This window comes from Bos javanicus, chromosome 22 (genome assembly GCF_032452875.1).
Source record: "Bos javanicus breed banteng chromosome 22, ARS-OSU_banteng_1.0, whole genome shotgun sequence".
Lineage (NCBI taxonomy): Eukaryota > Metazoa > Chordata > Mammalia > Artiodactyla > Bovidae > Bos > Bos javanicus.
In genome coordinates, this window is record NC_083889.1 from 8,130,985 (window position 1) to 8,154,048 (window position 23,064).

Here is a 23,064-nt window from a genome sequence, read left to right on the forward strand (position 1 = left end):
TTCTAAAGGCTTTCTGTTTATTTAATCTTAAAAAAAAATCTTTGTTTAAAAGTAGTTTTGGTATATGGATGTACATAATTTCTTCAGTTCAGTTGCTCAGTCGCTCAGACTCTTTGTGACCCCATGAATCACAGCACGCCAGGCTTCCCTGTCTATCACCAACTCCATAATCTCTTAGTCATCTTAATTTTACTGAGTACGGTAATGGCTAACTTAGCCTTAAATTTTACAAGATGTTTTGTTAAGTATATTAAGATTTGGATTTCTGCAGTGGGAATTATTGTACTAATTTATATTCTAATCAGTACTGTAGGAATAGTCCTAGCTCACTAATTCTCACCTATATTGAGTATGATCATTTTAAAAACGTTTTAAAGTTTTTTACACCAGAAATGATAGTTCACTGTTGCTTTGCCTCCTTTTTAAAAGTCATTAAGGTTGTTGGATGAAGAAGAAGCGACTGACAATGATTTAAGGGCAAAATTCAAGGAACGTTGGCAAAGGACGCCATCCAATGAACTTTATAAGCCTTTAAGAGCAGGTAAAAATGTCCCTAAATGACTTTCACTTGAGTAAGTTCTCATTTTGCTTGATTGAATTAGGCTTCATATGAAAAGCCAGGTGTTTTTCTTCAGTTCCATGTAAAATAAAAAATAACAAGAATGTTCATCATGATAAATTCAGATTCTTAAGAAAGTGAAAATTAAAATGATCCTGTGACTCTGACTTCCTGTTCCAAGCTTTCTGCGTATTGTAAAAAAAAGATAAATGAAATATATATAAATATATGGTGTTGTGATTTCATTTCATTTAGTAGTAATACTACCAGGTAGTAAAGGATGAGTTTTAAAATTAACCTGAAGCCAATTATTTTTAAGACTTTGATTATAAAGATTTTGTGCTTGTTTAGATAAACGATATCTGCTGCTGCTGCTGCTAAGGTGCTTCAGTCGTGTCCGACTCTGTGCGACCCCATAGGCGGCAGCCCACTAGGCTCCCCCGTCCCTGGGATTCTCCAGGCAAGAACACTGGAGTGGGTTGCCATTTCCTTCTTCAGTACATGAAAGTGAAAAGTGAAGTGAAGTCGCTCAGTCGCATCTGACTCATAGGGACCCCATGGACTGCAGCCCACCAGGCTCCTCGGTCCATGGGATTTTCCAGGCAAGAGTACTGCAGTGGGGTGCCATCGCCTTCTCCGAAACAATATCTAGACTTGCTTTATTTCTCTGTAAAAAGCATTTAATACTATTGTGATTTTTCTAAAAATGTATCTGCTTTTCTTATAAGTCAGATTTAAAGAGTGATCTTTTGAGACAGGAACTTTTTTGAAATAAGTTGTAACAGTTTTTGGAGTGAATGTTATCTTTCTATATTCATGAGTTGTAGAAAAAGATTAATGTCAGTTGGCTTTTATTTAGTGGACTGTAACCACAAGGATGTTTTAAGGCTATAAAACACTAAAGATGCAAGGACTGACCGGAGCTCAGTTCCTGTCATCTAGTGATTTGGGGCTGACAGGGAGACAAGTAAAATTGGAGAACAAAATTGAAAGTACAACCAGCTTATGTACTTCACTGTTAAAATCGTTACTGTGCTCTGGTAACATTTTTTTCTTCTTCCACAGAGGGAAACAACTTCAGAATCACTTTGGATAAAGCTGTGCACGCAGATGGACAGGTGAAGGAGCGTTACCAGGCTCACCGAGACACCATTGTGCTTCTGTGCAAGCCGGAGCCGGAGCTGAACGCCGCCATCCCTTCTGCTAACCCGGCGAAGACAATGCAGGGCAGTGAGGTGAGGACGTGCACTTTGGTGTGGGTGGGCAGCCGCTCTGACAACTATGTTCAAGCTATTACATACAGTGAATTGCCCAGTTTTTTCTTACTGACCTTTTTTTTTAAAAATGATGATGTACATTGAGGTGCTTGTGTTTAGAGCAACATGATACATATACACTGTGAACGTTATATTACTATCCATTTATTGAATGCTTCCTCTGTGAACTCGGTACTGTATATATTCACAGTGTTTAATTCACATTTGGTAAAAGGGAGCAACTTGGAAGTACAGGCGCTTCCTTGGGGTGGAAGGACTGGATTGGCCAGATACTCCTCTGACAACAGATTCTTTGTTTCTTGCATCTTTCTATATACTGCCTTCTACCATATTCCTCTGGGACTACCTCTGAAGGGAGGGTTGTCAAGGTGTGCATGTTAAGTGGATCACATTGGCATGATATTTCTACTGGCTACAGGCTCATGGGAGCGTGATTGGCTGAGACCCTAAGGGGATGGGTGTGACTGATCACTGTGAGGTGAGATAGGGGCCCTGAAGCACACAGGAAAGTAAGCCAAAGGGCAAGAGATACTGCCGAAAGCTTCTTAAAAAAGGTGAATTTCCTGTGACAGTAGTTCTCAGAAGTTATCATTGTCATTTCTTACCTGTCTTTGCTCAGAAGCATTTCATGTATTCATTCAGCCAAGGCTTAATGGACAGCATCTACTGTGTAAGGCACTACGCTCGGTACACACGATGGCCAGCCCGCACTCCCCATTCACAAGCAGGCGTAGAAGAGGAGACATACACAGAGATAACTGGGATACATGGTAGAAACTGAGAGGTGTGAGGGCTTTAGGTGACGTAATTCTGAACGTTCCAGCATTTGGAGCCCCTTGCCTAGGAGGCTTCTTAGGACATTGGCACATTATGAGAACAGTGGACAGGCAGAAAGGTGAACAAGAGTAGGATCCGAGAATATTGAGTGTGTGTGTGCAGAGCAGCTACCAGAGGTTGAGTGGAAACCAGCCCCTGAGGTGAAGGGAAAACAGTGTCAGGGGATATGCACAGAACCTGCATCTCTGGTTGGGGGCCAGAGAGAACGACCACTCTGAAGTCAGATGCTTTCAGGGCGTCGAGGAGAAAAGGAAGGTGGTTGAAAGATTAAATTTGTAAAGAAGAGACTGCACACCTATAGAACAGCAGCATGTTCTGACTTCTTTTGATTTTAGGAGAACTCTCTTTAATGTCCCCCCTTTTTTCTTTTTAGTGTCACATACACGACTCGGAACTTACATGGCTTTCGTTCTTTGATTCTGCTTTCTATAGAAAAGCAAAAATTTTTTTTTTTTTTTTTTTAATTTGTAATAGCTGCTCTGTTAATCCAGAACGGTATTACATAGGGGAAGAAAAGTTTGACAATCAATATGAAGTTATTTTATTGAAACTAGATTTTCTGCATGGAGGTAACCAACAATTTTCAGTGCTCTATATATTCATTAAATATGTGTCTTTATCAGAAAAGGGAAGCGTCATTTGTTTATTAAAGCTCCTTCAGATAGTTGTCACCATAGTTGATGACACTTTAGCCAGAGTTTTTATGAGAAACAGCCATTTGAATTGCTGATTATTAACGTGATACAAAGTACATGTTTTATTAAGAGGTCCAAGCATAATGGGTAGGGCTGTTTTTTTCTTTCATTCTGAAGAGGCTAACTATCTAGTTATTTATCTTTGTTCTGTTTGGGCAGCTGTTTTTAGGTACTGAGAGGATGTTCATTTCTATACTATATAAGACAATCTGTTTCAAGATACTCCTGACTTTCAGCTTTGTTTACTAGACTATTTTTTTTAATTAATTCTGCATATTCCTATTTCTCCCCTAGCTTTATTTCATTTCTATAAAATTTTCGAACTTCTGTTAGGCATAACATACGTATAGAAGAAAATGACATTTCTTACTTTCCTAATGGCCAAGCAACTTCACATAGGGTTAAAGTCAAGGTTGAGATTCCATTATCAATTTACCAACAGGTAAAGCTATCAAAACCTTTTTGAATTTATATGCTACTGTATCCCCCAACACAAACTGTGTTACATGATTATAGAAATCCTTATAATTCAGCAGAATAAAGGATACTTTAATTCTTGGTCTGTTCCTCATTTTTCCTCTGTTCTTGTCTGAGTGCTTATATGCTTAAGACTCTTTAGTCCACAGTGCACGCAAAGTAGAGAGTTAAACCGTGAGACATAACCAACAGTTAATAATAATGGCTCCTACTTATGGAGCACTTGGCCTGTGTTAGAAATTACATTAAGCACTTATATGGACTTGCTTCAGTCTTTACAACTGTCCTGACATAAAGGTACTATTATTATTCTTGTTTTGCAGATGAATTTTCCAGGTAAACTGCCCTTGGTTATATAGTAACTAAGCCCATGATATTCACTAAGGGAGTATAATCAGAGTTGAAGTATTTTTTTCTATGTCGTCATGTTTCACTGTGGTGGACAGCTAGATTCCTTCGTTTCTGTATTGAAGGTTTGATTTAATTTTGTGTTTTGGATGGGTAGAAGAATGTTCACGGTTCAGAAGGTTCCTGCAGAGAACTCTCACCCCTGTTCTTTCCACCTTATTCCCATCTGCTGTTACACGTAACAGTATTCATTTTGTCTGGTCTGTGTTTAGTGCTTTTATTTTTGTGAAAAATACCTATGCACACAGATGTACATAATACATTATGTGTGTGTATAGCTTTATATTCTGATTTCCCTTCTCATTGAAAATGCGACATACAATGTGTATGCTTTTGTACCTTTTTTCATTTAACGATATGTCCTGGAAGTCATTTGCAAGCAAGACTTTGACCAGCTTGTCTAACGTCAGATTCTACTAGGCCCCTTTAATAGACTTTGCTGTGCCTATCCAGCCGTGACTCTTTGTCCTCTTCTTCCTTTTAGAGTGTCTGTGGTTTGATGCTTCTTGGACCTCTGTGAGTCATGTTAGAACATGTTAAGAGACTCTGCATTTAAGATAGGATGCCTAGGAGATATGGTGGTTACCAGAGGCTGAAATGTGGAAGAAACTTGAGGCTTTTCCTCAGGTTTTGGTTTTCACATGGGAAGGTCGCTCTGGACCCTCTCATCACGGAGCTGATGACTAAGGCCAGGGACTGCAGAGCAGGGCAGAGCTGCTTAGGCACGGGCAGTAGGTGAGGAGATCTCTGGAGCTGAAATTGCTGCTGGTAAGAAGCGAGTCAGGGCTGGAGATGGGGTTCTTGGACTGTCCCTTCTTTGCCCACTTTCTTGCTCTGAGCATTCTTAGTCAAGCAGAATGGGGGCTTGGGGTCGCCCAGGTGAAGTGTGAAGAGCTGTGAGTGAAAGGGAGCAGCTCACAAGGGTCTTAGAGGGCACTTGAACCCTGAAACACTGTTACTACATAGGGGTGTTAGGCATTTATGAATCATGGGGCTGTTAGGCAGAGACTGCCTGGACTGAATGAGAGGCAGAACTCACGATGTGAAGAGAGATAGGACCTACCCCTTCTTTCTCTCCCAGGATTTAAAATCAGCATATGATTTAGAGCTTTCTCTCTCTCTCTCTTGAGTGCTGTCTCCATGTATCGTTATCTCTATTTTTATCTCCATGTCTCCTTCTCTCAGTCTCACTATGTTGGCAAAATAGGGTATCTCTTGACAAAACACACCTTCCTCTACATCATGGTGAGGACGCAGTAAAGTATAAACGTGGTTAGAGAGTGGTTTGGAGTCAGGCAGACGCAGGTCTCAGGTTTCACCTCTGCTCCTTTAGTAGCTGTGTAACCTCAGGCAGGTGACTTAATTTTTCTGAGACTCAGTTTCTCCATCTGTGGAATAGAGGTAATAAATACATACTCTGGGATATTGTAAGAAGTACATTAAGTTTAATCTGTGAAGTGTGTAGGACCGTGCCTGGCGCATGATAAATGTTCAGTAAATCTGTTTTCATTATTGCTGCTGCCATTGCAGGCTGAATCCACTGAAGGTACAGCAGTGTCTGTATGTAAGTGAACCTGCTGTCTGAATTACATTTGGCTCTCTGAGAAATCATCTCTCCCTGACCCTGGTGAACCTTTGTATCATTCCCTTCTGGTAATTGGCTTAAGGTTTTTTGGCAATTCAGCTAAAAGTTTTTAAAATTTGTATAGGTGGTGAATGTCTTAAAATCCTTATTGACAAATCTTGATGAAGTAAAGAAGGAAAGAGAGGGGCTGGAGAACGACCTGAAATCAGTGAATTTTGACATGACAAGCAAGTTTCTGACTGCTCTGGCTCAAGATGGTGTGATAAACGAAGAAGCTATTTCTGTTACCGAACTGGATCGAATCTATGGGGGTCTCACAACTAAAGTCCAGGAATCTCTAAAGAAACAGGAAGATCTTCTTAAAAATATTCAGGTAAAGTTTATATACTTCAGTAAGATTTTTATTTAAAAAATTAAGGGATAATCTGTATACAGGAGGGATAGTCTGGACTAAATCTGTCCATTTAGGATTGTGTTTTTGGCAAGTATTCCATATTAATAGAAAACTGTAAACTGTTGGTTATATTTTCATGCCCACTGAATTTGGGGTAATTTTACTAATGGAAAGCTATAAAGTACTGTGCTACTCCAAAGGGAATATATTAGGTAAATATCTAATAATAACTCAATATAATCATAGGTGATTTTCATAGTTGGAAAAGTATCAATAAAAATGTCATGAGCTATATTAATTTCATAAATATATATAACTGCATAAATCTTTCTTTTCATAAGGTCTCACACCAGGAATTTTCAAAAATGAAACAGTCTAACAACGAAGCCAATTTAAGAGAAGAAGTCTTGAAGAATTTAGCTGCTGCGTATGACAACTTTGTTGAACTTGTGGCTAATTTGAAGGAGGGCACAAAGGTATGAAGCACAAAAAAAATAAGAGCTAACTGACCAGTGTGGACGTGAGGATATAGTTTGAGAAGTTAATTGGTATTTCCAGTTGGACCAAATCATTCTTCATCTTGAATGCCTTAGCTTTCATTACTTTGGCCCCTGAGAGCTTTGTTACAAGTGGGAGAAAGCTTAATGAAGGTGGTGGATTTCATGGGAACTTTGCAGAATGAGTATGCGTAGACATTCATTTCAGGTAGCAGGAATTAGCGAGAATCAGCAATGCTTTGTTACATGATAGAAAGTCGGCCAGTCTGAGTGAATTATGAGGGAATAGGAGTAGTAGTCAGAGCTGATACGTGATGGGGAAGGGGCTGGTATGACCTTCATAGCCTCTGCTGATGGTTTAGGTGATGATAGATTTGTGATATGCTTGTGTCTTTAGAGTGCTTACTGAATATGTTTCAGTATTTTCTAGCCTTTCCTTTAAATATTTTGGGGAAATGCTTATATTTGGTTTGACCAGTTTTGGGGAGTAAGTGATTTTTTAAGTTTTTAAAATACATAATTCCTTTTGGTACTTTAACTCCACAATGATGACTGAATAAAGTTATCTTGATTTTAATACAGTAGGTATGATGTAAAACCCTCTAAAGAGAGCACAGAAATACTGCCGAAACCTTCCAAAGAGAGAGGATAGTAAAATGCCATTTTAATTTGATTTAAAATGCTTTGTTGAAATAGGTAAGCTGAGAAAACTCTCCAGAGTGCTTTTGGAAATTCTTCAAAAAGTTTCTGAAATGATGCCTGCATTTCTGAAGTGAACGTGCAAATCTAATGTTTCCACTTAAATAGGTTGTTTTATTAAGTAGTTGATTTTTCTCTAGGAATTGGGAACTTGTTCACGATCATGAAACTTAACTTGTCACTGAATTTTTGGTGACAGCACTTTCTAACGAGTATTTATTTTTTTCAAAATATTTTAGGTCATATTTAACAATAAGTTACTGGACTTAAGTGGTATGACTGTCTCTCATGCATAGGGTTTTAGTTCTTTAACTGTTATTGACAAATGAGCTTTACATTGTGTTCCTCTTAGATTAAAAATAGTTCTGGTTTATCACTTATGTTTGTTCTTTGCTTGTAGTTTTACAATGAGCTGACTGAAATACTTGTCAGGTTCCAGAACAAATGCAGTGATATAGTGTTTGCACGGAAGACAGAAAGGGATGAACTCTTAAAGTAAGTTTATTTTCTCTATCAAATTATACTTCTGAAGTATTTTTCTTGGAAAAAAAAATCATATTCTTGCTACCTCTTTTAGAAAAATCACATGTGGATACTCTTGTGGTGGGTTGGCAGTGTGAGTTAATTTCCTTCATTTCCTCTGTGGTGGTTTACAAAGCAACAAGCAACCAGCTACATGCTTCAAGAACAACAGGATGTAAAGGAGCACAAACTCTAGATGAAGGGAGAATAGTGATGTCACAGAAGTGATGACAGCACAGCTCATGGTGACAGAGCTCAGGGAGTGCCAATAAACACGGGCAGTTTACCTTGAAGGGGCAGATGGGTTCCTTAAATGAAACTGCAGGCACAGCACGAGGGAGAGAGGATTTATAGCTCAGAAAATGTCAGCAAAATCACTTTCTGTAGGGGCCTACTGGGCAAGCAACATAAGACTCACTCTGTGTGGAGTAATGGAGCGCTAACTCAGCATTGATACCCATTAAGATGAGAAAGAGAGCAAAATTTAACAAAACTGATAGATGAACATTCACCAGAATAACATTGTCACAGAACAGGTGAAAATTTTACTGTGAATTTAAAACAAAGGTTAGGAAAGACTCACTAAGGATTACCACAAACAAAGCCAGTACTCAAGGAAGATGGTAGGAAAACAAGAGGTCATAAAATATGAAGTGTCAGGGTTTAGGACACAATTGGAAGAGAACAAAACTATCACGAATGTGAGATGAAATGAGAAGGAGCCAAAGCAAGAAAAGAGTGAAGAAAACACAGGAGCAAAGAGTAGCAAAGAAGAAATCAAAGAAAATGAAACCAAAGCAAGGAACAGGATTAAAAGTAGAGAAGCTGGGCAAAGAAGATCTAACATATGTAAAACTGAATTCCCTTCAAAGAAGAAAATCCCAAACAGTGAACAGAACAAATACTTAATGATATTACTCAAGAATATTCTTAGAATAAGTCCTGTTGAAAGGGTATGCATCATTTGGTCAGGAAAAATGAGTAAGAACTGTTAACACTTATTTGTATTAAGGCATATACATTATTAGCCTTCAAAGATAATGACAAAACTTCCCTGATGGCCCAGTGGTCAAGACTCTGTGCTCCCAACACAGGGGGAATGGGTTTGATCCCTGGTTGGGGATCTAAGATCTCACATGCACATGGTCTGGCCAAATAAATATTCTTTAAAAAAGAAAATGGCAGAATCCTTTTAAGGCAGTCAGGCAGACGGATCAGCTCCGTTTATAAAAAGGTGAAAAAAACTTAGGCTGGCAGCACTGCATGCTAGAAGAGAATGGAATGATTGCTATTGAAACTCAAGGAAAGCAAATATAAGACAAAGATTTTATATCCGGCCAGCCTGTCCTTCAGCTATATTCAAAGTCAGGTGGTCATCAGTGATGAATATGAAGAACCCAGAGACTATTATACTCAGGAGCCTTTCTTGAGCCCCTCAGATGAGCTGACCATTATTCTCATCTGTCCATGCTTAAACAGTTTCCTGTAGAAGAATGGGGAGAACTTAAGAGCTACTTCCTTCCAGCCCCAAGATAGAAGGGCCATTTGTTACCAGTTTTTCTACTACACCTTTAAAAAGCAAATAATTAAAATCTTTAAAAAACGGTTTTAGAGGCTAAATACAAACCCAAATTAGTTTTACTAGTAGGTAAATCTGAAAAGAGTAAAACAGAGCAGTCTTCGGACCAGTTTTATTTATGAATATGGATGTGAAAGTTCTAAATAAAATGCTTGCTGTTCATATTCTCCATATTCTCCAGTATATTAATTAATGAAGGAACATGACCATGACCAAGGAGGAATGGGTGGTTATTCCATGAATACAGTGATTGGTTTAGTATTTTTACATCTAAGGAGAAAAAGATGATCTTCATAGATGACGAAAAAGTGTGAGAAAGTTAATGGAGAAACTATAAACATTCCCCCTAAAGACAAGTGCCAGCTATTAGTGCTGATATTCAGTACTATATTGGCAGTACCAGCCAGCACCATTAGACAAAGGCAATTAGAGATACAAGAATTGTAAACTGTCACTACTTACAGACTTTATGATCGTACATCTGGGAAACCTAAAAGAATCAGCAGCTAAACTCTGCAAATAAAAAGAGAATTGGTGATTATAAAAATAATTTGTAGCAATCAATAGCTTTCATACAAGTAAAGACATAGAAGATACAATGGAGGGAAAGACCTCAGTTAAATAGTCATGAGAAAGTAAAATACATAAGAATAGATTTGTCATATATGAGACCTGTATGAAGAAAGCTTTGAAACACTATTCAAGGACACAAGAGAGGATTTGAGCAAGTTATAAGACATATCATGTCCTTAGATAGGATGAGACGTCAGTTCTAAATAAATTTATCCATTCAACATAATTTTGATTTAAAAAAACCACATTTTCGTTTAAAAGTAGACAAGTTGTTCTAAAGCTCAAGGTGAAAAAAGCAAGAATAGCCAGGAAAAACTGCATAAAAATAATAGTAATGGAAACTAATTTACCAGATTTTAATATATGTAATATTGTCTCTAATTAAAACACAGTGGTACTGGCACATGATTAGACTAAAGACAGAAGATAGGAATAGATTTAAATCCTTATGTGAAGTTAGTGTTTTAAGAAAAAAAAAATCCTAAATCATAGAAGTTAAGAGACAAGTGCCTAGTTATTTAGGAAACAAAAGTTATTTTTACAACAGAGTAAGTTCCAAACAGATCATACTTGAAATGTATAAAATGAAACAAAATGAAAAGAAAACGAGAGAAATTTTTAGTAAAGCTGAAATAGGAAAGGTCTTTGTAATTCTGATGTAAAATCCAGAAGCCATTAAAGAAAAAAGAGTAAGTTCATCATAAGATGATCAGCAGAGTTAAAATGTAATAAGCTGGTGGAAACTGTTTGAAACCTGTTCCCGGGACAAAAGGCAAATTTACCAAATTTATAAAGAACTCTGAGATACTAATGAAGAGGAAAAAAAAACCCAATAGAAAAATTGGCAAAGGATATGAACAGAAATTCTGCAGATGAAATAAAAGTGACTGTTAAGCATATGAAAAAATACCTCCCCTCATTCAATATAAATATGAGTTGAAATTACTCTGAAATGGCATTTTTCAGACTGTCAAAAATTTGGAAGTTTGATAGCATGCTTTATTGGCACACTTTGGGGAGCAAGTCTCATTCTACTGCGGGAGTGCACAGTGGGGCAGCCCTTTTGTGGGACCCAGTAAGTTCCGAATTGCAGACCCATACATTATTTAATCCAGCTTTTTTTTTAAAGGATGTTTTCTATTTACCAGTATACAAAAATCTCTAAGATGAATAATTTATGTTAAAAAAAATAAGATTACAGACTAGTGTAAAGTATGCTTTTTGTGTAAAAAGGGAGAAAATAAAAATGAGCATTTGGATTGGGTTATTTCTGATCAGGAAGCTCTGGACAGGTTCATAGGAAAGAATAGTATAGTGTCTGTGTGTGGGTGTGATGGTGGAGTGAGAATTTGTAGATGGTGGTCTGTCAGTTTTGTGTGTCTAGTTTATCTTTCACCTGGGATTGTTTTTGAGAGTCAAAGTGTGGTCTGGGGACACTTGCTGGAGTTGTTCCATCAGGACAGCAGGGCCTGCCACAGACACTTGAGGGCGTGTCGTGTGTGTTGTTTCGAGCTTGTGAATCAGCACAGTACCAAATGTTTCATAAGAGTGTATTTTACCTTAGTATTTTGTTTATCGGGATTTGGGGATAGATTCCAATTTATTGTCAGAGGAGTCTTTAAATTTTTAAAAAAATTTTGATACTGTATTTTAATGGTGCTTTAAACATCTGTCTTTAATGACATTACCTTATGTGAGGTATCTTTTAACATAAAATGTCTCAGTGCCATGTTTTGGATATCTTCAGAAAATTTGCATCAAGAAATTTCCATTGTTTTCTGTGAACACTGATATACAGTGATTAAAATATTAGGCAGGTGACTGTGAACAGTTGTAGTTTTCTGATCATTTTTAGATTTTTATTAGGAGTTTCTCATCATCTAGGGGCTGACCTCTTACTAGAGGGAGGGCAGTTTCTAAGGGCCACTTGCTTTGTTTAACGTGTCCCTTACTCTGGCTATAATTATGGGCTCTGGAAAAGTTTACTTTTTCCCCTTGTCTTCAGAAATAGAACAAAAACTAACTTTATTTTATTCAGTAGTAGGAAGAAAGATGATTTCAATTAGTTCTTGCCAAGAACAGAAATATATAGTATATTTTAAAATACTATCATTGTTTTGATTCTATTTTCTGTGTTTCATACATGAAGAAAAGAAAGAAAAATACCTGATATTTTGCAGGTGTTGGTTTTCAAAATTGTGTTAATTTCTAATGCTTCTGTCTTTAATAAGGGACTTGCAACAAAGCATTGCCAGAGAACCTAGTGCTCCTTCAATCCCAACACCCACATACCAGTCCTCTCCAGCTGGGGGGCACGCACCAACGCCACCAACTCCAGCACCAAGAACCATGCCGGTCAGTAAGCAGCCCGACCTTTTAAGATGGAAGTTTTACGTGTTTGTGACATTTGCTAGCTGTAAAGGGTAACACAGACTTTACATGGTAGAGGTCTGGTGGTCACCACTTTGATCAGGTGACCAGCCTTCTGATGTTTTGCAGTATAAAGAATATGCATTCTTTATTCATGGATCACTTATAAATTTTTGCTAAAAAATGTTTACCTTGAGTCTAATGAAGTCTTTGGAACCAACTTCCAGTTTATAGCAAAGACAGTGATAAAACCATAAATTAAATTGTGCTGTTAGGAAACACTTGCACAACCTAGAACAGGAATATTCTTTGAGACACTTGGCTTGGTTTTCTAAAGGTGAATGTTATAGAAAGAGAAAAGATAGATGGAGAGGGCTTCTGGATTAAAAGAGAGGAAAGACTCATAATAATCAAATGCAGTACATGAACCTCGATTGGATCTTGGTTAAAACTCTTATAGGTGTTTTTATGAAAAATAAGGACACTTGAATGTAGGGTAATACTACTACTACTGAGTCACTTCAGTCGTGTCCGACTCTTTGCGACCCCATAGACGGCAGCCCACCAGGCTCCCCTGTCCCTGGGATTCTCCAGGCAAGAACACTGGAATGGGTTGCCATTTCCTTCTCCAATGCATGAAAGTGAAAAGTGAAGTCGCTCAGTTGTGTCCAACTCTTCGTGACCCCATGGACTGCAGCCCACCAGGCTCCTCCGTCCATGGGATTTGCCAGGCAAGAGTACTGGAGTAGGGTAATACTAGGGAATAATTATTAATTTTGGAGTAACTGTTAATTTTCTCAGGGTGAAATGGTAGCGTGATTATGTAGGAGAATATTAGGACTTGTATACTGAAATGTGTAAGGCCAGTGTCCTTAAGTTTGCAGCTTAACTTTCAAATGGTTCTGTAAATATGTAGAGGTAAATATAAGAATATAATTATAGGTAAAGCAAAAGTGGCCAAATGTTAATAATTAATGAATTTAATTGGTAATTATATGGTTATTTATGATAGTACTGTTTTAGGTTTTCTGGTGTTTGAGATTTTAGTATGAAAAATCATGGGGCCAGGAGGAGATAAGAGAGAAAAACACTATCTCACCCATTCCTTCCTCCTCCCTCAAATGTGTGACCACGGATGGGAGCAGTAAATGATTAAACATTGGGCATCAGGAAAAGAGCAGTGCTAGTGTGGATATTTGTGGAATATCCACAAATTGGAGAATTATTTTTCAACTACGGTACATTCCTGGAATGGTGAGCCCACATTTAAGAATGGGAATTAGAAATACATTCAGTTGGATTCTGGAGTTTCTTGTACGCTCTGATTCATTTTAATTGATAGCAATTTGACAGAAAGCTGACATGTGTTGTAGTCAGTGCCAACTTTTTCTTACAGCCTACTAAGCCCCAGCCCCCAGCCCGGCCTCCACCTCCTGTGCTGCCAGCAAATCGAACTCCTGCTTCAGCTCCGGCTGCAGCTCTAGCTCCAGCCCCGGCTCCGGCAGGCTCTGGGACCACTGTACCAGCTCCATCACAGACTCCCGGTTCAGCTCCCCTGCCTCAGGCCCAGGGACCCCCGTACCCCACCTATCCAGGGTATCCCGGGTAAGACTGAAACTCTGTATGCCCAGTGAACTGGCTAATGTTTCTAATTCTAGTTAGTCTTTTAAAAAAAAGGTCACCCATTCTCTGAATGGAGGTGTCATATAGGCTACATTGTCAGCTCACATAGAAATATAGTAAGTTATAGTCACTTTGAGCAGTTAAATAGCCATTTCCCCGGTTTATTTAATATGTTTTTAGTTTTACATGTTGGGTTTATAGTAAACATACCTTCTGTAAGGAATTCAGAATGTGCTTCCTTGGTCATCTTTGTTTAGGTGATAAACAGATAGGTGCCTTTCCTGGACTTGGCAAGACTGGTAAAGCCTTCTTCACATACCTGTACTCTGACGTCTTGACATTCCGATCAACTCTTGAACCAGGAATCTATCTAATTATGGCATATACTTAAAGATCAGCTGTCTTTGTTATTTTTGTAATCTTAAAAATCCAGACATTTAACTTCTTTTAAGTTGTCTTCCAGACTTAGTAAGTAAGTTGTGTCTTCCAAATGTTAAAACTGTGAAAACAGTATAAATCTATGAGCATTACAGTTAACATTGACTCTTGTAAAACAGAAATGTACGTAGATTGCCACAGTAAAATGAAGAGTCTCTGTTTTTATTCTTGGTAATGGTTGAATATTTAATCTTATTTCCTTCAAGAATCTTTACTTGGGTAGTATTAAATACTTTTTTCTTTCATTTCAATTAATAACAGGATAGAACTCTTTTTTCTAGGAAGTACCTTGGAACAGCTGTTTTTTTCTCTCTCCACTGTTCTCTAATAGAGTGAGAAATAGAGGAAAACATGATTTTCTTGAAAAAAACTTCATTTTAGAATAATTACTGTATGGTTCATTTTCTAGTATTTGATTTACCAATCTAGCTTTTTTTTTTTTGTTCTTCTTCCCATCAGGTATTGCCAAATGCCCATGCCCATGGGCTACAATCCTTATGCGTATGGCCAGTATAATATGCCGTATCCACCAGTGTATCACCAGAGCCCTGGGCAGGCTCCATACCCGGGACCCCAGCAGCCTTCATACCCCTTCCCTCAGCCCCCACAGCAGTCTTACTATCCACAGCAGTAATATGTCAGCTCAGAAGCTCAGCTGGTTCAGTTCAAAGGGAAAGAAATACCAACCCTGCAATAAGTGTACTAAACTCTACGCTCTGGTTACTATAACATCCTCTACTGTACTGAGTGCAGTGTATAATTTCTGTCTGCGGCTAGAAGCTGTGCCCCAGTTCCACACTTGATTGTACTTGGGCGATTTGCTGCTGTTGCAGTGTAAACACTAAGTATAATAGAATTTGAAGTAAATTACATTACAGTTCATAAAAGTTGAAAATGAGAAATTAAACCCACCGGTGAAACGTTTGAAATTATTAGACTTAAGTATGTGATTGGAACATCAGATGCTTACAACGATGGTTTAAGTATGGATATACAAGAAAACTAAGTTATCTTTCTCTTTTGGTTTATTGATTTGGTTTGATTTTCCTTACGCTATTTTGCATAATCAAAACATTGTAAATCTTTTAATTTAAAAATAAATTCCTTAAGAACAGTTGTCATTGTTATGCTTTGTCATTGATTCTCATTGCTGTCTAATTTCTTCCTGGTACTAGTCTCTCATTTTATGTGTACATAAGTTAAACAGGTCCTGTGTTAAGTGCATGATTAATTCAAGTTAATAGTCAGGTTCAATATATCTTATAGGAAAACCAAAAGAATAATAACCATAGTTTATCTTTCATATGCTGATTAGTAAATTAATTTTGACACTTATTTTGAAAAATCTTATAATGTGGAAGAAACACAATTGCTACCAAAGATTCTTCAAATATTCAAGTGAATATGTATATTTAATGTTTTATTACTAACTTCTCCAAGAAATCAATACAAATTCTGGTAAAAAGTTTTTTCTTTTTTTCATAATCTGGTTAAAATAAATACATGTCATTAACAGTACTGTCTAATGTAATAGAATTGTTTAAAGAAAATTTACTGTACCCTTCTGTCCTTTTTTTCACCTTACTGTCTTAACCTAGTAACATTTAATGCACAATGTGTATGAATAGATATGATAAGCCCTTTCATTTTTATGCTCCTAAAAGATTGGACTATTTTATAATTCAGGGAGTACACAAAACAATTGTTGGGAGCATATGCCAATTCTGGAATAGGCTGTGTATTTAATACTAGTCTGTGCTGTTCGGATGACTAAGTGCTGTATAAGCCTCAGTGAGACTTGCCTGGTGGAATGCACAGACGTGCATCGTGGAATGAGAAAGTGAGAAAGGAGTGAGTTGTCTGACGTCCCAGTGGGGTCTGCTCTATGTGAGGCTCATATCTGAACATACCAGACATCTGAGCAGAGTTCCAATGAATCTGTTTATGCTTATTTTCACAGTTTTAATGCTAACCTTTTCTTGAATTGTTGTTTCATTTAAATGATGCTGTCAGTTGGTCCATTGTTGTTTTCATTTGACAGTTTGGGTTTATATTTTTAAATGTGGGGCTGAAGGTGTGATTGTAAAGGGAGCTAATTGGTTTAAAATATATGTATATTTAAAAAAATCTTACTTTGTTGTTGTATGTGGAAAACATGAAGGCATGTTACTTCAGTATAAATGACTTTTACATGCAATACTGAAATTGCTTTAAAGTTCAGTAGTTGAAACCTTGGCAAAATAGTTTTTTACATATCATAGCTGACTTCTATTAATATGGAATCATCAGAATATGAAATGGACTTGTTTGACTCTTGTGTAAATGGCACTTAAGTTCCTCCTCCTCATCATTCAAGGTACCATCACCAACAGAAGATACTCAGTGAGATTAGGGGAATCCCAAATTGCTAGTTTATAATTCTCACTAATACAGAAAAAAACAAAAAACAAAATTGGCCTGAATATTCTCTTGGGGAAAGAAGGCACTATTAGAAAAGAGTAAGTGCGTCAGAGGGCCAAAAGAGAAGTTACAAGGCTGTTTAGCTCATTTCCTGTGCTAGGCTGGGCTTGTTCTCGGAGCCACAGGAAGATAGTTCAGACACTTTAGGAAAGGAGTCTCCATATACCCTCGTGGCAGCCTACCCGACTCCCTCAGCTCTGTTAGCAGACCCAAGGCTATTCCCTCTCGTCTGTTCCCTCATCCTTTACAGGATGCATATGCTTTGTTTAGGTCACTTGTGTCCACAGATGACCAAGTTTTCACAGTCCTTCATTGCTCGACGTGTCTTCATGGAGCTGTCTAGTTCCACTAAGGTGGCACATGGAAAGTTTTTCTTTTGTCTATTTTGCATCCTAACAAGAAGGAAGCCCTCACTGGAATTATTTTTGTTGCCACACTTTTTTATCCTTTGCTTTCTATGTTCCAGAAAATACCCTACAAAGTTACGGGTAATGCTTTTTATTTAAAGGAAGGAGAGTGTCACTCTGGTTCAGGTATGTTGTACCTGTGTTTATAGTTAGGCTGTTTGATTTCCTAAAGCACACTATTCCTGTTTAATTTCGTTATAAGGCTTTGGAATGCTATTTTAAAATGGACTGTAATCTGAAAAGCTGGTCTGAAGTGGGGAAAAAAACTAACTTATTTCGTACTCTTAGTTTGAGACAGATGGCTTGATTTCTGAGTCCGGTGTCAAATAATGGTGTACTCCTGTGCCCCTCCGTCTTTATTCTCATTTAAGAATAATAGTCATATGCCACTGCAAGCCACTCAATCTTTGTGGGATCTGTATACCCAACTTCTCTGCAATTTTTAGTCTCCCTTTCCCCAAATGTAAGTAGAGAAAAAGAGTCACTGATTTTCTATGCCAGTCAGCAACCTTTCTAGTCAGATTTAAGAAATGTTTTCCATTAGAGCTTTACAGTTTGCAAAGGTGCATTGTACACAATTTCTAGTTTCATAAACATGGCAAAATGCACGTCGTTAAGTAGGTTTCAATTTGTTAATGGGGAGCTTTTTTTTTAAAAATGATCAGTATGTCTTAGAAGAATCTGGCTACAACCTAGTGCCATCTCTCTCTCTTTTTTTTTTTTTGTGACACTCCTGCAGTTATTAGTTGCTTCACGGTACAGAACAGGATACAAAGTAGGAGAAAAACTGCATTTTAGTTACAAGTTTAAAAATAGACTTTAGAACTAAATGGTTATAAGATTTACGTGGAAAGGCAAAGAAGGAAAAATTATATTTTTAAAGAAAAAGAGAATATTCAGGCTTTATTTCTGGTATGAAGTTTATATTTTTTAAAAAAAATCCTATATTATCACGCCAGAGATTTTAGATTCTTTTCTGGTTACAAACATTGCTGGTAGTTGGATTATATTTTTTATTGTATTCATTTCTCTTAGGGGGAAAATTGTAAAGAAAAGGGTCCAGATGAAATGTATCTTAGAAATAAAAATTGAAAGATTTTTACTTCCTTGTAGTATGAATTCTTATTTAAAATATTTATCCTTCAGCTTTTATATTTCTCTTAATTTCTTCATTGAACAGTGGGTTGGGAAATTAAAAAATAACCCACTTGAACTAACCACATGAGACTTACAGAAAAGACGACAGTATTTAAGTGTTTTCTTACAGCTGTCAACCTTGTAGATGATCATGGTTTTCAAATGTCCCTTATGATTGAACCCAGGTCTTTCAGATGAGTAATCTCTTCTTCAGGCTTCCCTTGTAGCTCAACTGATAAAGAATCCTCCTGCAATGCGGGAGACCTGGGTTTGATCCCGGGATTGGGAAGATCCCCTGGAGGAGGGCATGGCAGCCCACTCCAGTATTCTTGCCTGGAGAATCCCCATGGACAGGAACCTGGCATGCTGCAGTCCATGGGATCGCAGAGTCAGACACTACTGAGCGACTAAGCACAGCATAGCACAGTCTCTTCCTCAGGTGTCATTTTGGGGGTTACTTTTTGGAATTGTTTGGCAAGATTACCACGGTCAATTGGTCAGGGAAAAGGAGATGGTGAATGTGTTCATCTTTGAAAACATTTGTATTTTCTTATTTTCTTCCTGCTGCTTCCTTGTTTCGAGATCAGATGTAGCTGTTTTACTGTGTAGCTCAGAATAGGCAGTTTATCAGAGGATGTGTTGATTTTGTATGTCTCTCAACTATGTTGGAGTTGAACAAACTAGCTCCAGGAATGAGTTGAGAATCTGAATCCCTAATACGTTTAAAATCTTTGTTGGTTGGTTTTCACTTACCTGGCTTCTAGGTTGGAGACCACCAAGTTCTCACTGAGGGGCTTGGGAACCTAGATGTGTGTGGTGGGTGGACAAATGGGGATCTAACGGACCCTCCCTGGAACTGGGGTTCATCTGCAGCTGAACGACAAGCAGCTCTGCGCTGGGGCTGTTAGGACTGCAAGGCGGGTGGGCTTGGCCTGAGCACTGCCCGTAAGCAGACGTGAACTTGGCTGGAGCCAGTGCCCCCAGAGAGCTCCTGGCCCCTGCTAATGAGGGTCCCCATCCACTGACTGATCTTGCCCTTGTAGTTAATTATCCATCTGGGTCACATCCAAGTCGTCTGCCTCAGTACTCTGCCCACAAGGGACCCTGGCTTGTGTCAGCTCTGTGGCTCCTGAAAGCCTTCCTTTTCGCTTAAAAGTTGCTTATGTCCTTTTTAATCAATGACACCAAGTGAAGCAGGTAAATAGGTCAAGTCTATTACCTTTGTGTTTCTTTTTAAGTTTTCCTGTATTTATAACTGTTTTAGTCGCTACACATTTTTAAGCCATGTGATTCATATGTAATGACCATCTTCCATTTTCACTTTTTAATATATACTGTTAATACCACTGTTTTTTTCTTTCTGGATGTATTAGTTATGGGTTTTTTTTGTTTTTGTTTTTTTTTGGTAATCCAAGAGGAAAGTTTAATTTATAATTTGGCTTAAGTTATTAATATAGTTATGTGATCTTGTGACATTTTGTGTGTTTGGAGTAAGTATTTTTTTGTTTCATTTTCCAATCTTTCATTGCTTGGATTATGTTTTCTTTTTTCTAGTAATTTGGAACCCTACTACTATTTTCTTCCCTCCCATCCCCAGCCAGAGTTTTTTTTTTTTTTTAATATATGTTTGTAAACAGTGTTTGGACTTAGCGTTAATGTAGTAGTATTCTTACATTATGACCTTTGGATTGTTAGCTTGGTTGCTTCTGGTTTTTGATGATGATGAATACAGCTGTTTCATGCTCAAGTTTGTTTTTCTCCCAGATTTTGGCTCCAGTGGCTTCTGCTCCTAGTAACCTGTGATGCTCTGTCTTCACCTGTCTCCAGTTTGGGGAACTTTGTCCCATGATTTCAAATCTCATCTTTTCTTTCTGATGCACTCTTTAGTAACTCACCTTTCTGTCTCTAATCCACTGCTGCTGTGTTCCATCTATGTCACGCTTGCCTCCTCTCATTTCATGTATCAACTTGCTCAGCATCAATCTATGTGCTTGTTGGTTCTAATGACTAAGAATTCATTTGTTGCAGAAGAACCCCATGAAATTAGTATTTTTATTCATACTCACTCTACACAGAGAAGTCAACTTGGAGAAGTTGGGCAACGTGCCTGTGGTGACACGGCTGCCGAGTAGCTGAGCTGGGGCTCTTTGAGCAGCCGCCTGTGATCTGAGCAACTAATGACAGCCTCTTCCTGTGCTGTCAGTGCTGCTGAAAAGAGCTCACGTCTGCTGAGTGCTCGCCACGATCTGGGCCTTCTTCTCAGCATTTCAGATCCACCAACTGATTCTAGTTGAGCAGTCAATATTGAGGTGGCCACTAATTTCATTACAATTTGCAGGGCAGGAGGAAATGGCACAGAAGGATTGAATTCCTGGGGCTGGCTGGTGATGGAGCCGGGATCTCACTGAGATGAAACGTTAAAGGCCAAAAAAAAAAAAAAAAAAACAACCCACCAAAACAATCCACAAAAACGAAAGGGTCATATCCCATTGTGTATATGTGCCACATCTTTACCCATTCCTCTGTTGACGGATGTTTAGATTGCTGCCATGTCCTGGTTGTTGTAAATAGTGTTGCTATGAACACTGCGGTGCATGCATCTTTTTGAATTGTGGTTTTCTCTAAGTACATGCCCAGGAGTGGGTTTACTGGGTCATACAGTAGAAACCAGCACAACATTGTAAAGCAACTATATACTTCAATAAGAATTAATTTAAAAAAACCTGAAAAGTTAAAGGCTTTCTAGAGTTTCTCCTGTCCCTTGGAGTCTTTTTATTTTTAAATTTCTTTATTTGACTGCACTGGGTCTTGGTTGCGGCACTCAGGGTCTTCAGTCTTTGTTGCGGGATCTAGTTCCTTGATCAGAGATGGAACCCGGGTCCCCTGCATTGGAGGGGCTCAGAGTCTCAGCCACAGGACCATCAGGGAATTCTGGCATCTTTGTTTTATAGGGCATTTGCTCTCATTTCTTACATCCATCTATCCATTCACCTATTCATTTTTTTCTCCCCAGTAATTAAAAATTAAATATCAAAAGGCTGTTGACTATGTGCTGGGAATACAGCTGTGCCCTCAAGGAATTTATATTCCAGGAGAGAGTGAAATTGAACTGGGAACAACTATAGGTTTAAGTATGAATTTGTGGGAATTTTCCCATTTCCTTCTTCCTCCTCTCAGTGCCACAAGGTAGCTTAAATGCTTTGCATGTTTCTGAGCCAGGGGTTGTTTGCTGGGTGGGGAGCAGAAGCTGGCGTCTCTGGGGCCAGGAGTTAAAGGAAGCAGCAACATCCCCAAGGGGATAGGTTTTAGGACAGCATTTTTAGAAGGGTCACAGAGGGCCCAGAGGGTATCATGCTCTAGATGAGGCGAAGCTTCTGTATTTGAAGGGACCATGAGGCTGGACAGCATGGAATGGTAACCCAGGACCTGCCACTGCCTTGGGTGTTAGTGTGGGAAGTCAGTAATGACTAAGACTGAATTTCTCATCACCCTGTGGGATGGGCCTCAGAGTTGGAAATAATGACTTCAATCAATAGGCATTTCTTCTGTACCTGTCCTGCCTAGCTTCAGTTCATAGCTGCCTACTGCATCTGGGCCATCTCTGGGAGAGCAAAGGATGTTGATGCCACTCATAGTTGCAGCCATGGTCTGAGTGTCCAGGTTTGTCTGTGAAGTCTAGAACTCTAGGAAAGGCCCTTCTGATAACAGCACTGCATTCATTTGGATTGGTTGAGGCCCCACTGGAGAACTGGTGAGCAGAAATAGCAGGGCTCCTGGAAGCTTCTTGTTCAATCGTGTCTGACTTTGAGACCTGCTGGACTGTAGCCCACCAGGTTCTTCTGTCCATGGGGTTCTCCAGGCAAGAATACTGGAGTGGGTTTGCCATTTCCTCCTCCAGGGGATCTTCCCGACCCAGGGATCGAAGCCGCATCTCCTGTATTGGCAGGCAGATTCTTTACCTCTGAGTCACTGGGTTCGAAGCCTCTATTGGTGTTCAGAAGAGTGATCTGAATACTTTCACCTGCTGGTCAGATACGGTTGGCAGGATGGAGAGAAGATAAAGCACCCGTGAGACAGTGCTGAGGAGATTCATGTTTCTCTGCTTGAATCCTAAAGTGGCCCCAGCCCAGTCATGCCATGTAAGGCCCAGGCCAAGGGGTTGCCTCAGTTGTGGGGAAGCCTGTCATGCTATGTTAGAAATGAGCCCACTGGAAGCTGTGTATGTTGAAGGATGAAGCTCCAACTTGGTCCCAGGAGAAGAGTCTGCATCTCCTTGTGGCTCATTCCTGTGAGGCAGCAGGTTGGTGGCTGAGAAACCATAGGCTTGAATGAAATCCAGGGCCCCCAGGGCTGTGCGCTCAGAACAAAGGAGACTCAGTGGGTGAGGCAGACTCCCCATTAGCTTCCAGGGGCTGCACCCTTGCAAACACACAGCGGGCTGCTGGAAAGTGCCCACATCCACCGGTCAGGAGAGGTCAGAAGGGCCTCTGCAGAGCATTCTGGACTTCACAGACAAACCTGGACACT

The 23,064-nt window shown here is 38.9% G+C and overlaps 1 protein-coding gene across 2 annotated transcripts in view; it reads left to right on the forward strand.

Moving 5' to 3' along the window:
- The window catches only part of PDCD6IP (programmed cell death 6 interacting protein), a 71,650-nt gene extending 53,148 nt beyond the window's left edge, over nucleotides 1-18,502 (forward strand). For both annotated transcript variants that reach the window (XM_061395811.1, XM_061395810.1), the window contains exons 11-18: nucleotides 430-541; nucleotides 1,625-1,794; nucleotides 5,963-6,211; nucleotides 6,574-6,708; nucleotides 7,829-7,923; nucleotides 12,334-12,457; nucleotides 13,869-14,077; nucleotides 14,993-18,502. In XM_061395811.1, coding sequence (XP_061251795.1) covers nucleotides 430-541; nucleotides 1,625-1,794; nucleotides 5,963-6,211; nucleotides 6,574-6,708; nucleotides 7,829-7,923; nucleotides 12,334-12,457; nucleotides 13,869-14,077; nucleotides 14,993-15,167 — 1,269 coding nt within the window. In that variant the 3' untranslated portion in view covers nucleotides 15,168-18,502. The remainder of the gene's footprint in view (nucleotides 1-429; nucleotides 542-1,624; nucleotides 1,795-5,962; nucleotides 6,212-6,573; nucleotides 6,709-7,828; nucleotides 7,924-12,333; nucleotides 12,458-13,868; nucleotides 14,078-14,992) is intronic.
- Nucleotides 18,503-23,064: the final 4,562 nt, after the last annotated feature.